Here is a 15,638-nt window from a genome sequence, read left to right as displayed (position 1 = left end):
GCCATGGGCAGGGACACCTTCCACTGCACCAGGCTGCTCAAAGCTCCATCCAGCCTGGCCTTGAACACATCTGGGAAAGGAGCATCCATTCCCAACCCTCTTTCAGTAAGGCCATTCCCCCTTGTTCCATCATTACATGCCCTTGTAAAAAAACATCCTGACATTCTTTCTGTAACTCTAGAGATTGTCCTGATGGTACATCAAGGTGTTGGGACATGGCACAATATCCAAGTATAGCTTTTGTGTTTCCCCCTTTAGCTGGGTTCATTCCCATGATACCTATGAATGCTGTAAAATCTCACAACATCCAAGAAGCTCATGCTAGGAAAGTTGCATTGGAGAAGTCATTAAAAGTAAAACAATCCCTTGTGATGATTTATGATGCCTCCTTTTCTACCATTCTAGCAGTCACATTATTAATCTCCCAGCTGGCATTAGAAATGCTGATAGTTTAGGAATGCCAACCACACCTCCATCAGTAAGACAAGCAATCCAGAGTTTCTGACCAAACTTGAGCAGCCTAAGGCAGCCCAACACTGGCCTTCCTCTGTGAGGTGGGGAACTTGGACTGGCACACCTTGCATGAGTTATGTAAGTTTGGGGTAGTTGCATTACTGGCCTTCAGTTACTTGTGTTCTGTGTTACTGTTTTAGTGACACTGGACAATACACAGATGTAATCTGTTACACTCATGAGTTCTGGAGTCATCTTTTTTTGTGTGTTTCTCATGAAGGGGCCCTGTTAACATGGTGCCTGTCAAATAAAAAATCTTTCACCATTTAATTTGCACAAAACTTTGTGTAATCTCAGGGGTTTAGTGAGTGGTACTAGGTGAAATGCCTGAAGTGGAAGAATTAGTTGTTTGAAATTTCATTTAAAATTAAGTGTTCAAAAGTGACCAATGCAAAAGCTGCTGAGATGATTTGAAATCTCAGACTAGAGTTAATGAGGGAGATTGTTTTCTGCAAGGATAAAAATCTGAGACATATTTCTAAAGGGTGAATAAAATCATCATCATGGCTGAAGAGAGGCTTAACATTTTGGGAGATCATACATAAGATATTAGCTTAGGAAAAAAATAAACAAAGGGATAAATGTACATTAGAAACTTCTGTCTTTTAGTAAGTCATTATAGAGAAGTTGGAATTATACTGCCCATTACTCAATCTCACACTGAATCTTTTCTGGTGTTTTACAGAAAGATTCAGAGTGAAAACTGAGAGCCCATTAAATTAAATTAAATATCTCTATTTAATTCTACCTGTTTTGCTATTTTTGCCTCTAAAAGATAAAGACGAAAATAGTAACAGAAGTCTGGGAAAGCCTTCTTAAAATACAGAAATATCACAGAGACTTTTGCTACATTCCATTCCAATATAAAAGGAAGTTCAGAATAATATTTTTCTCTCTTGGTTTAAAAGAGGGCAAATGCCATCTGAAGCATATTGTATAAAAGTATGACACAGAGAAAAATCATAATATATTTAACTTTTCCTTTTTTCCAGGGTATGTTTAGGTAAGAAAATCAAGAAGTTTTAACCTACTCAGAAGTGACTTTCAATAATTGCAAACTTTTCTTAGGACTCTGATTTCATTCCAAGAAAGGTTTATTTTGATTTATCTTACACATGTTCCTAACAAGTTAAACTACACTGAAATAATGTGCCTGCCTGCTTTCCCTGCCTTCTAGGGAAACACAGCCAGGAAGGGCAATGGACACATTCTTACCTTCCCTATTTCCAGCTGAGGACTTAGGGATAGAGTCTTGGTGGGAGTTGAGGATGTGAAGAGTGAAGAAGATGAGAGAGCAAAGTGTGAAAAAAAACACCCCCCAGCTAGGAGGATTCTCTTCCCTTCAGCTGTTTTTCAAACAGGTTCCGGTGCATTTCCTGCTCCCCTTTTTCCTCCACCTTTCTTCCCTCTAGGGAGAACCTCATCCTTGCCCTCCAGATAGAAGAGCATACACAAGTAGATAACTCCTTTGGACCAATGCTTTTAAAAAAGGAAAAGACAACTATGCTACTATTGGCTTCTTTGTCTCTCATGTTCAGAGGGGACCAGAGACCCTCAGTGGGGCAGAGGGCTCCCAGCAGGGCAGGGCAGAGGCTGTGCTCTGCTGGCAAGACTGATTAATTTGAATCTTTTGCAGTGGGGTCGTTCACAAAACTCTGTGTTATAAAAAAAAAAACCTGTCAGAGCTCTGGAATAAGTAAGAATAAGGGCAGGAGGAAGTCACTGAATTTTTTAAAACATTGTCCTATTAGAAGTATTGGAGGGTGACCAAAACCCCCAGTAAGCATTTTAATAATTTCTGAAACAAATGCATAATTCCCAATATTTTGGGTGACCTTATTCTTTTTTATGTTCTAAGAATGATTTTAGGGGCATACACTGCTCTTCTAATGATCTCTAACTTGCTGCTAGCCACTCACCACTAAATAAAAATGGCTGTTCTGTTGCTGCTCCTCTCGGAGTCACTGGGACAAGTCAAGATCACCCTGCCACCATGTCAGTCACCAGGGACACTGTTTCTTCAGCACAGTCCATATTGCTCAAGACATTCCAGCACCTTCTATGTTAGTCTTGGATCCCAATAAACACAACTAAATATAGAAAGAAGTTTGCTTTAGGTGGGTACATGTGTGCTACGTGTCTATGCTGGCAGTATAGTCAATCAGGATCTAGGGTTTAGTTCAGCAGGGTACAGAGCAGTGCCTGTCCCCTGTTATACGATATTCCCTGCTCCCCAGCCACTTCTCCTGAAGAGTACAGCTTTTCCAGGTCCAAGAACATAGCTGCCAGATCTAGGGGATATCTCAGATACCATAAGACATCTCAAATGGCACTGGACAAATAAATTTGAGCAGCTGAATTAAGCCTTCCTTGTGCCAAGCCTGAAGTGTGAGGCAGCTGAGCAGCCAGCAGAAGCCTTCCTGAGGATTAGCTGCACCTCTCTCAGCTGACGTGGTTACCTTGTGCTGCTTGGGGAGTTTAGACACCTGCTTCACATGTAGACACCTAAATTTAAATATCTTCATGTGGAGCTCAAGTCCAGGTCAATCCAAGTCCATCTATTTTTCTGATCTCCGTTAGAATTTGTGATGTCCTTAACTTTTCCTAGTCAATTTTCCTATTTCTCAATTCTCACCCAGACCTCCTGCATCTGGTTGTTTTGAGCTTGAGATTTGTACTGTGCAAAGATGCCATGTCCACTTCTGGCTCTTCTTCATCTCTGAACTTGCTGGATTCAGAAGCAAATCCAGCATTTTTGGTACCCAATTATGTAGTAGCCACCTACGATCCACCTATGTAGTAGCCAAAGACATTTTAAAATGTCAGAGCATAAAACAGGCAGAAGGTCAGCCTAGGCCAACATGGGATGTCAAAAAGTGACACCAGCCAACAGTGAACAGCCAGGGAGGATTGCACAAGCAGGGCAAACACACAGTGATATTTCTCTACAAGAGTTTCTCAGCCCCCAACATCTGCTACTTGAAGATATCCTGAGCCAGAAGTGGGCTTTTGGTATTAATTAGCCCGGAATTAAATCTTCTCCCCTAAGATCATCCAGCTGGTTTTAAACCTTCTAACCCCTTGTGTCAAAAGTTCCACAGTTTATCAGGACAATCCACAGAAACAGATTATCTGTACCCTTGGCTTTGTATTTAATCACTTTCTGGGTTATTCTTGCAGGAGTTATGCTAGGGACAAGATGTGTGTTTCTACCCAACACAAAAGAAGTAAAACTTGTATCAACAAGAACCTGCTTTCAATTATTCACCAACAAACACGGATTTAGATTATCCTTGCATAGAAACATACAAACACCACAAATCCCTAAGATTAAAATCAGGTATTTCTTAGAAGGGCTCTTTAAGCTTTTAAAGTTCACCAGGGAATTAATCATGAGGTGAGGAAGAACAGAGCTTGTTCTGTGCTTTTCTAATCCATGCATAGCAGCATATCTACCCCAATCCTTGTAAAAGGACATTATGCCTTCTCACAGCATCTGTGTGCCATCACTCTGCTGCTTCTCCTCCTCTCCCCTTAAATGCTGTTCTGGCTCTAAGGACAGCTGGCTGATTAGTTCCTGCACACCAAAGTCACTCTCACTGTCTGAATCTGTGACCTGAAGAAATAAATCCTAACACTTGCTGAGCTTCAACTAACTTTCCAGGCTTCCAGCTAAAGGAATGCTTCTGAATAGCCAGTGCTGTATTTCCTCCCTTCCAGGAAATGGTACATCAGGGCAGTTGTGTCCAGAAACTACATTCTCAAACACACAGTGTCTGTTTTCATAAGAAATTAGTACTGTGCTCATAAGCCTAATTCTACCAGACTCTTACCTCTGGGTCTGCCCTAGTTTTTCCTTACCTTAGTTTTCCTTTTCCCTTTGGACAGAGAAGTTGTTATGGAAAGATAGATAAAGGGGAAAAGTTCTAATCCATCTACTGATTTGTACAGTTTGCTACATCAGGTTTCAAAGCTCCTACATGAGGTTTCTTCAAGACTGCTCCTTTTATCCGTATGCTTTGGAAATTGTAATCCTCACTTTTCACCCTGGAGACTCCTGAGGTAGTTTTTGACACCAGCTCTGATCTCACATCCCTGTCTCAAACAGGAATCTCTGTGTTTTGTATTCCCACCCACTATAGGAGTCTCTCTTTTGTCCTTTTCATTCAGCTCATGTAGATGTGTGTACATTTTACTGACACTTGGACATTAATGCTTTCTGTAATGTATTTCTTTCAGACATCATTGTTCTCATCGCTTCAATAGCAGTTGTTTCTGCAAAAACTCAAGGTAACATTTTTGCAACATCAGCACTGAGAAGTCTTCGTTTCCTACAGATCCTTCGTATGGTGCGCATGGACCGAAGAGGAGGCACTTGGAAATTGTTAGGTTCTGTAGTTTATGCACATAGCAAGGTATGTAATCCTAGATACTAATTTTGTCTGGTTGATATCTTCACTTGATGTGATTCAACAAGAGACCAAGGAAATAAGCATTTATCAGTTTTGAGCAGAATATCCCATATTTTCTGAAGTAACATCAATTGTAATATGAACTAACACCAATACACCAGGCCATGTTTAATGCTAACAGTTTTTAGAGATCTTGAAAATGTTTTCCTTGATGGGCAGCTGTAATTTGTTATATGCTGAGGATGTTGCTGAAGCAAACCATAAGAGTAGATCTTGTCCACTTTCAGAGAAAATTTGCAGCCAAGGGAAGCACTTGACTCATAACTGCACAGATGCCAAAAAAGCATTTACAAAGATATTTTCATGATGTCTTCTTGAAATGTCATTCTATCCAGTCCATAAAATGGGAATTGATCTCTGTTCTTTTTTATCTAGGAATTAATCACAGCCTGGTACATAGGATTTTTAGTACTCATCTTTTCATCATTCCTGGTTTATTTGGTGGAAAAAGATGCAAATACCGAGTTCTCCACATATGCAGATGCTCTCTGGTGGGGCACGGTAAGTACAGAAAAATAACATGGACTCTCTAACCATGCTAAAGTGCTTTGAATTTCACCTGCTGAGGATTTTAACTTAGTGTGCTGTTCAGTGAATTGTTTTCACTGACAAAAAGTGGTCTGAGAAACTTCCTCCTTCAGCTATTCATTTGCACATTGACAGATTATTTCAGTCCATCCTGCAGAACAGCTGTTTATGTGTTTCTGCTGTAAACCAGACCACTAAACCTTCAAGACAAGAAAGCATTGTACTTTTTAACCCTTAGCCTTTCAGTAATATAGTTTGTAATATGGCCCCACAAAGAGCTGATTTGATACAAACCAGAGGGCTCTAAATGGCAGTGCAGGAAGAGGAAAAAGTGTCAGGAAAAAAGAGGGGAAAAATCTTACATCAGCTTTGGAATGAGAGTATGATCAGTGCCCATTAAAACATGTTGTTTCTTCTTCCTCTGTACCTTGAGGACAAAGACCAAGAATAAGTATGTCAATTCTGGTTCAGCAGTGTTATTTTTTACAGGTATACTTGAGATCATGGTTAACTATCAAATCAATTGGTTTTACTTTGTTGAAATCTGTGGGATCTAAGTTCATGCCTGACTGCTTTTCTGAAGGAGGATTATATGAATATTGTTAAAGAAACCAGGTTTTCAATGAACAAAAAAAGGCCTAAGTTTGAAGTTTTGATTTCTTTTTTTTAATGGCATAATGTGTAGGGGTTTTTTGCTTAAAAATGTCCTATAGTAATCCAGACTTCTCCACTGTGTGAGAGTTACTTAAGCAGCTTAAGAAATCTGCCCCAACAAAGCCTAAGGCAGTTATTGTCAGGCAGTATTAAACTGCTTTTCTTTTCCTTCTGATGCAGTAGAACACACAGAGTGTGCTCTGGCAATGTCTGGGTAGTGAAATGATACCTGAGAGATCATTAATGCTGACAATAACATAGAGCACTCATTAGTTTCCTTGGAATAAGTGTGAAACCTGAGCCAGCCTCTGCCACCTTTCCTTATCAGAGGGATACCAAAATGAAGCTTTCTCACCTCAGACCTTTTGCTGACAGGATTCCATCTAGATTTAGTAGTATCTGCAGGCTCAGAGTCATGCACACAGGCACTGCACAAAAGCCCTTTCCAGAATGTCTTAAATTATTGAAAATATTTGTAAGAAGTTTTGTCTGCATTTTGAGCTAAGGTCAAGGTCCCTCACTATTATTAGGGGTAGTCAGTGTATTTGAAATTTGTTCATCTAAGGGCTGGTCATTTGTTGCACGTCTTCCCTAGAGACTGTATTTCTATGTTATCACTGCACAAAATTGGGAGCTTGGAAAAGCCACACCTACTAAATGTGTACATTTAAAAACATTCAGAAATATATTTTGCTGGAACTTGTTGCTTTAGAGCAATCAAGGCAGATCACTGATAAAATATACTTTTTGTCCTGTAGTATAAACACACATAGAATTCATCTTGGCTAAAGTGATGGCACAAGGTTTTGCATTCAGTTCCGTCACTGTAGTTTATTTTGTTTCCCATTTCTTCAAAAGCTGAGTTCTGAGTTTTCTTAAAGCTTTCTAACCTTCCTGTATTGATAAGGTTGTGAAGCATCTGGCAATGGATGCTGATGTCCTCATTGATGGGTACCCCAGCTCTGGCAGTCTGGAAACACCCTTGCCCCTTTAGGGTGGCAGTGGGGATGTGGTCCTGTGAGAGACCCTCCTGTGGCTGTGCCTGTTCTTGGGAATGCATCTTCTCAGACATTTGATTTCCCAGGAAAAAGCCTCTACCTTTCTGCAAGGCCCTGTGTGCCTTAGCCCTGCACAGGCAGGGAGAGGGGCTGAGCAGAGGATTGTACCCACCTGCCAGCTGGAATGGGGAAATGCATGCACAAGCAATGAGAAAGTCCCAGCAAACTCAGAGCTCCACTCTGGCATCTGACTGAGGCTCGTGTTAGATCCAGATCCTTCTCCTTGAGCTGCTCTAGCAGCAGGAACAAGGCCTTTATTTTAGAATTTGCTTCTCCACTACCTGCTGACTGCAATTTTTTAAGGAAAAACCCTGCTAGGAAATAATCATTGTATAAAGTGGTTCTTAAAATATTTTGTACACTATTAAGTGAAAGTGCATGACTCAGAGGTTGCATAAGTAGTGCAACTGAGAAAATCAGGAATCTTGCCTAGATTTCAGCAGGAAAAACAACAAAGTTTATTTTAAAACCTTAAAACAATATAACTTGTATTTTTCTATATATTTTCTTCTTTCCACAGTTTCCAATTAATACATTTAAGTTTTTAATGCACTTAAGCAAGTGCCCAAACTTACTAGAAATCACTGTTCCCCCTTATCTGATGTCTTTGCCATTTTAATAATAGTAATTTTTTTTACAATATGTAAAACAGTATGTGGGAAATGCATAATGTGCTTCTTAGTCATGGTTGTTTTTACTGCCAGAGTAACCCACATGCAGAGATTTGAAAAGGACAGACTGTATGGCATTTTAGGGGAAATCAAGGCTTAGTCTCATTGATTTGTTTATTTGCAAAAGTTGTTCTGACTTAAACCACAGATTATGTACCAAACTCTGGACTGAATTTTGTCATGGCAGAGGTACAAGACAGAAAAGGCTGCATCAAAGTCAGGTACAAAAAGTCACCCTAAATTTCAATCTTTTAGAGGCACTTATGCTTCTCCTTACAGGAGCCACACTAGCATACTGCAATTAACCCATTCTTTAATTCATATTACTTGAGGAGCATACACTGCTATGGTTATTTCACTGATTCCATTTCTGAAGCCCATATTTATATACAGAAATGAAAGGCAGGATATGGCATCCAAGTTTACATATGAATACTCCACTGTATTTGCAATTTGATGCTGTACTGTGCAACCTGCCATTGAATCATCATGTTAATATTACTACTGTGAATATTCTTGTGGTTAGAGTCTCCACAGTGCTGCCTAACACAGCAGCACACAATGGTGAGTGTTATATGAAGAGCTCAAGTTCAGAATTTGCTTTGGTAGAGAAGATAAATTCATTTAACAGAAGAAAATAATAAAGCCATATGGGAACAAAAGGTCAATTAAAAAACCTATCTACTTCAAAACCAAACCATACATGGTTTTCTGAGATATACTGATGTTAACTAGAACTGTGGATACTTACAGTGACATTTAGTTTGTACTTTAATTAGCTTTAGCTGCAAATGTAATACAGCTGAAGTTTCTGTCCCTCTTACACATTTGACAGAATTTCTCTTAAAAAGTATTTTCTAGCAATACCCAATAGTTACAGTTGAATGCAGAATGGCTCTTGCACTCCACAGTGACCTGTTAGTGAACAAAACATATTACAATGAATTACATTGGCACAATGACTAGCTCAAGTAAGTTAACATTGATGAAATTTTTCCCATATAATGTAATGATAGCATGAGCAAACTATATTTTTTTCAGTTAAGTGATGTCAGGTAACAATTCAAAAGGTAAGTACTGCTAGGAGAACATAAAATAACATCAGAAAGAAATATTAGGGTAGAGAATGGCCTCCTGAGTCCTATCTCATCTAATTGAAGTCATCTAAGTTATATCATCACATTCATTATTATATTACCTCATTTGTATTAGCATATTTATTAGCTCCAGCAATGAGATAACAGATGTTCTATCATCTTTGTGAGTTTTGAGCCTGGCCAGACAACACTGCCTACTTTGACTAGTCTGTCCAGACCTCTCCTTTATAGAAGTAACCAAAATGGAATGGTTTGCATCTGATGTAAAAGACAGGACTCAGCTAGCCCATTTAGCCATGCAGGAGTGTGATTCAGCTGCTTAGACATAGGCATACAGTACCATCAGAAATCTGTTGGACAGTCTGCTGCCTCTCCTGTGGGTGGTCCCTGTTCAAATGCCCTAGTACAACTCTGGTGGTACTAGATTTTTTTTTCAGACAAGCCCAAGTCCTTCATTTTAGGATACAATAAGTTACCTTTGCACTTTGGCCGTTTCTCTTACCCACACAATGCTAGCTGTAACTTTTGTCTGCTTCTTGCATAATTATCAGTGATTCTGGAAATTTCTTATGTTGTCGTGTTTTCACATCCAGTAGTTTTCCACACCCTGCTCAGTTAATCTCAGGATTATGCCAGTCAAAGCCTGGCCAATGGTTTAGTCATTCACCAGCAGCACTTACAAAGAGGCAGTGGATTATTCCCAAACTCAACTTTGAAGTTGTCCAGAAAACGTTTTCTTAGTTGTGTGGTGAGAGTAGTATAAAATGAAGATCAAACCCCTTTGCTCAGTGTTGACTAAGACAGTACAGCATGGTGCTGACACCTATATACCCCTGTAAAGACCATCCTGAGATAAAATAGCTCAAAGTGAGCAAGAAGCCTCTGATATTCTTAATCACAGGCTGATACCGTTAAGTCCTTAGTACCTAGAAGAATTGAGGGAAAGGCTTAATAGGGTCTTGTTATTTTCTTTGGAGAAATTTCAGAGATACACTCTGTGTGACTGCTCCTGGTTTTGGATTGCTCTCAGATGTCAGGTCTCAAAGGTTCAAGTTTATCTCTGACTTCTTTGGAATACAGTTCGGTGGCAATATCATTAATATGCAGATGACGCTTGGTTCTGTTTCCCTCTCATCAGCCCAGACAGGAGATATCTCTGTACTTTCCAGCAACTGGCGGAGATAGGGAGCTGGATGGAAGCCAAGAAAGTGGGCTCATTCCAGAGCTCCAAACTGCTTTTCAATAACTGGTCTGGAAACAAATTTTGAGGAACTTTTTATTCAGGGATTCATTTGTTCAAGTGTTTCATTCCTCTTGGGCTCTTAATAGCCTCAAACTGTTCTGCAGTTGCCCTCTGATGTGAAGAGCTGTGATTATCTTCTTCCACAAACAAATCAATCCCCTCTGCCAGGCCAAGACCATGGCTACACCAGCTCATCTCTGCCAGAAAAGAGAGAGTTGCATTCTCATGTTCCTTCCTCCTTCTTACTCCATCTCAGTCTCTAGCTGCCTTGTGCAGGCTCTGGAGCCTGTTGGGCACGTCTGTGAACTGACACAACAGACCAAAGCAGCAGAAACAAACCACCAGCAATCTGGATAATTTTCTGTCCCTTCCTGGGTGGCATTGGCTTGCCTGAGTCCTGAAAAGGCTCAGAAGAGAAGATGGGGCAGGGAAGTGAAGAGGAGCAAGGAAGAGTGAGACCTGATAGCCATGCAAGGTGGTGTGTCTGTGACCAGGCTAGTGTTACAAAACTTGAGACTTGATAACTACTTGAAATTTCAGCTGCAGCCAGAATTCATCTCTCTCTCTTAGTCCCTGTGGCTTTCTCAGGGTAAATTACACCCGCAGCTTGTTCCCAACAATGGGAGCAATTAAAAGCACTGTTTACTATCTACAGAGTCCTAAATAGTAGAAATCTAATTACTTCCAAAAGACTTTCCTTCTTTTGTCCCGTGGTGACCCTGACATTAAATAGAATTGTTTTGGCCGTCTTGCCTAGGAATGAACTTTGAGGAAGCTGGAAGCAAAATAATGTCTCTAGAAGGCAATTTCCTGAAGAATCTGTTGCTGCCAGAATATTTGCTGAGCCTGAACTTGCCCACATTTGGTACACGATGTAAAATAATTCTCCATGCACATGTTCTCCCTAATAGCAGGCCCCGGCGTCCTTGGCACTCGGCCTGCTGTTGTCTATCTTTGTCCTTTAACATCGTGTGCCGCTGCCGGAGCACGCGCCCCGCAGCCTCCCGGCCGGCCCTCGGGAATCCTCGCTCTGCCCACGCCTTCTCCAGGTGCCCACACAGGGCAGCTGCGTGGGCCTGAACTCTGTGAAAGCACACAGACACAGCTCTTCTGCCAGTCCAGCCCCCAGACATGGGATTGGTGTGCTTCCTGGGCAGCAAGCAGCCTGGAGGGCAATTCCTTGGGGCAGGGAAAGCCCTCAGACTCATCTTTTGCCTTCAAGATGCACTCAGCGAGCCCCAACCATGCACCATTATCTCAGTGGCTGCGTTGCTCATGGCCAGTGGTCAATGAGCCCTCCCAGCCGCACTGAAGCTTGCCTCCCCTTTCTCTGTGACCTGTCCACAGGCAGGGCTGAGCTAACATGGTCCAGCAGCCCCAGGCACCTCTGCCTCTGCTGCTGCATAGTGACCTTGGGACCTTCGTGTCAGGAGTGACGGAGGTGTATCCGAGCCTGGCAGGAGGAAGGGGAAAGGACCAGAAACTTTACTTAAAGTCCCTCCCAGCTTTTCTTTAGTGTTTTTTGTGTTTCAGAAGATAATTCACTTCAAATCATACTGATGGGTTTAAAGAAAATGCAGCTGCTTCTTGCAATTCCTTTGACTTTATATCATCTGCAAGCATCCACTTCTTCCCTCCTATATTTTTCCTGTATTATCTCAATGCAATTTATATTTCTTGAGCTAGACAAATACATATAGTTATATTTTCCTGCAGAAAACAGGTGAAACACCTTCACATCGATGGAAAAAAACACTTTTTTTCTTCCTAACTTATATAATTTCCTACCATTTGCCTCAAATTTGAGATCAATGTAATTTTTCATTATTTTTAAACTTATTGCTTATTTAGATGTTTTTCTCACATTTCTTATTTATCTCTGTTTTATTTAGTCATAAACAGTATTACATTTTCACAGAAAAGAGTCAATGTTAGTATATTTATGTTCTTTTTTTAGAAACAGCTATATGTTTCAGATGTCTTGGATTAATTAGTGGAAATGCTGCTTCATGGAATGTAAATAATCTGCAACTAATCTGTCAGTGAGTTCTGGTAAACCATATTGTTCATTCATTTCTTTTTAGATCACATTGACAACCATTGGCTATGGAGACAAAACTCCTCTTACTTGGCTTGGAAGGTTGCTTTCTGCAGGATTTGCTCTACTTGGCATTTCTTTCTTTGCACTACCTGCTGTGAGTATGCCTAAAAAATTAATAAAAAATAATAGAAATTCCTGTAGGTCCTGTCACTGTTATGATATAAAAAGCTGAAGGAAGCTGTCCACATGAAGAACAACTCTTTAAGGCTTTTTGCTCTGCAACAGCACTAGTGAAGTGCAATCCAAAATCCAAAGAAAAGGTTTGGTGTCCTTGCTTTAGTTTTGGGAAGTTTCTCTGGCATGAACAAAACTGGGAAATAACCTAAATTAGGTTACATACTGTTGTGTAAAGTTGAAAATCCTTCCTTTTGTTATGAATTGTGACATATATTACTACTTTTCTTTCAAATTTTTCAAAACAAAACAAAAATAAAAGCACATTATATGTTTTTCTAACTTAGATTATAGTGAAAAAAATAGACCTTTCTAATAGCATGTTTAGTATGGCCATACAACCTTCCAACAGAGAGTAGTAGAAGGCCTTAAATCAACTAATGGTTAATGTTGTTGAATGCAAAAGATGCAACTATCATTTTTTGTGAAGAATAGAAATAAATAAATGAACATTGCAGTTTATTCATGTTTTTTCTATCAATGTTCAAGAGACTAATGGAAATGGAAATTAACTAATGACTAAAATATAGTGTAGCTTCAGAAATAAATTCTCGGTTTTTTGAGTGAATCTCTTTTTTTTTTTGCTTTAATTAGTTTTGATAAGCATTAAATGAGAAGTGGTATTTGTATTTTTTGTATTGTTTCCAGTGCAATGTCTTTTGATATTTTAATACTCAAACACTTTATCTGTAAATCATTATAAAACATGGATATTATAATACTTCATTTGTTTTCAACCATATAGATAAACCAAGATTAAAAATCTTCATTTGTCAACAGCATTAAATCATCTGGTGCACTGCATTTATTTCTTACTCTAGCTACAATGAGTATTTCAGTGTCTTTGACATACTATAATGCATTATAATTATAACCCATTACCTGTTTGTGAATCCTTGACATTTATTGACATCTACTGTAATTAATTCCTTTTGTCACCTAGTCACCACTAACAAGAAAGCTAGTCTTAGCAGCACTACAATGAAAAGATGAATACCCTTGCATATTAGAGATGCCACAACTTTTGTTCCTCATGTCATATCTATGTACAGATACTAGTTTTCCTCATAAATACTTCAGTGCTGAATCTGTCTGTAAAAGAAGAGGTATGTGGGAAACTTTTGCACTTCTTATAGTATTTTATCCTGACTAAGAATCAAGTGGAAATATTCTTCCTTATAATGCAGACATATCCAGCAAAATTATTGCATTCCTTGCAAGTCAAGAAGGAAAACATCCTCAATTTTTGGATCTATTCAGTTAGAATCAAATTTATCTTACTCAAAGGTAAAAGGCTAAAAGAGGAGAAGTTTCATAAATAGCTTTTTCATAGCCTCTAGAATGAACAATGGGTATTATTTAATGGGAAAGATCAAGAAGAAATGCATTTTCTAGCTTTTCTAAAATCAAAAGTTCCAAGTTCTGCAGATGTGGACTTTGATGTCCGTGTATATCTGGCATACCTGTCAGCTGGTCATTTCCTCATTCCTGACTCAAGTTCCTCTGAATATTCCTGCTTGATTTTATAAATTCATATCTATCTCTATGGACTTGGTAGTTGCAGGAACATAGTGTAGCACAAAACCAGGCAATGGGTGGTCATTGGTAGCACCACAGCTGTTATGTAAGGGATCTCCTGCTTCACCAGGAAAAGGGGAACTGCTTCTGTGCCTACTACTATCATACACTTAAATGTGTTATCTGAAGCAACTATATGGTGTAACATCTTCACAAACTCTTTGTAATTGATGATGTATGTTTGTTCAAAGACTACCTACACATTGATAAAATGATATTGCAGGGCATCCTTGGCTCAGGATTTGCACTGAAAGTGCAGGAACAGCATCGTCAGAAACACTTTGAGAAAAGAAGGAATCCAGCTGCAAGTCTAATTCAGGTAAATATGAAATCACCAAAAAGATAACCACAGGTGATTTAAAGTACATATTAGAACAAGTCTTATTTCCATTTGGAAAGTTTTGTGGAAATAATATTTAACAGATTGGTTAGTTTCATGAAATAACTGTGTTCAGTGACTGCTATGTGTTGCCATAATTCTGTACAGAATCACAATTTCATTTAGGTTGGAAAAGACCTTTAGGATCATCAAGACAAACTATAACAAGACACACAGCATTTCTGTGTGTATTTTTTGTTCCTCTATCCATGTTAATGAGACAGAGGAAAGGATGCCAAATGCATGCCTGCAGTCAGAAAGCTGTTTGGAAAGAGAGAATTGATCCCTAGATAACCCAACTGACAGCACAGTGCTCTTGCCTATATTAAGCTACTTTTCATCTACTGCAGAGTTTAGAGTATTTCAGTGAGTGATGTACTTGGTGAAGATGAAACGTGTCCTGCCCAGAGAATTGGTTTCACTATGAGTCAATTCAAAAGCTAGAAATGTAGGCACAAACAATTTTAAAATGTCTGAAATTGTCTGAAATTGTTCTGATGTGATGGTGCAAATCAACAAAAAGTGGCATGGTATGTTTTGCATTGGCTTTTTCCTTAACTTTCAGTCCTAGTTAAAACTGAGAAAATACTCCAAAGAATCATTTTGCACCAAGCTTTACTCTACTTGATGCACTGAAAAAAAAGGGGGGAAATAATCTCCTAGAGTCCTAGTTTATTTTCCTGGGATGCCAAATATTCTATGTGTCCCATGTATGCTGGATTTTATTTTTGAAATAGTAAATCCAAATAAAGAAGCTGAGTATGAATATGCTAGAGTTCCGTGCTAAGTACTGATAGATGTCAGACTGTCTTTGAAGCATTCTTAAAGTTAATAAATATTTTCCATTATTACTGTTCAATTATTATTAAATTCTAAATATTTAAAAGTTAAATTTTTTTAGAATAATTGACAGAAATAATTCCACTTCTTTTGAGTCTAGTTTAGAATGACTGTCTGGCATATTTTCTAACACATATATTCTGATATACTTCTTCCAAGTTTGGTTGCCAGAGGAAACACATAATAGATTTAGGTTTTAGATATAGCTCTTATTATTATTTTATGACAGTTCAACCAAAATATTAGTAATACAGCATGCTAAGTAGATTAAGAGTAGCTAGCTGCCTGATTTTGGAGATTGATTCTCAGCAAGTAAAATCACTGTGAAAG

General features: G+C 39.0%; 1 protein-coding gene across 2 annotated transcripts in view; it reads left to right on the top strand.

Moving 5' to 3' along the window:
- The window catches only part of KCNQ5 (potassium voltage-gated channel subfamily Q member 5), a 282,244-nt gene that overhangs the window by 227,094 nt on the left and 39,512 nt on the right, over positions 1 to 15,638 (top strand). For both annotated transcript variants that reach the window (XM_071444758.1, XM_071444769.1), the window contains 4 exons: positions 4,753 to 4,928; positions 5,361 to 5,486; positions 12,321 to 12,431; positions 14,313 to 14,408. In XM_071444758.1, coding sequence (XP_071300859.1) covers positions 4,753 to 4,928; positions 5,361 to 5,486; positions 12,321 to 12,431; positions 14,313 to 14,408 — 509 coding nt within the window. The remainder of the gene's footprint in view (positions 1 to 4,752; positions 4,929 to 5,360; positions 5,487 to 12,320; positions 12,432 to 14,312; positions 14,409 to 15,638) is intronic.

The sequence above is a fragment of the Agelaius tricolor genome, unplaced genomic scaffold (genome assembly GCF_023055355.1).
Source record: "Agelaius tricolor isolate 1412-34295 unplaced genomic scaffold, bAgeTri1.0.p SCAF_1, whole genome shotgun sequence".
NCBI classification, from domain to species: Eukaryota; Metazoa; Chordata; class Aves; order Passeriformes; family Icteridae; genus Agelaius; species Agelaius tricolor.
The sequence above is the reverse complement of the archived record's forward strand: the minus strand, read 5'-3'. Positions and strand labels throughout refer to the sequence as shown.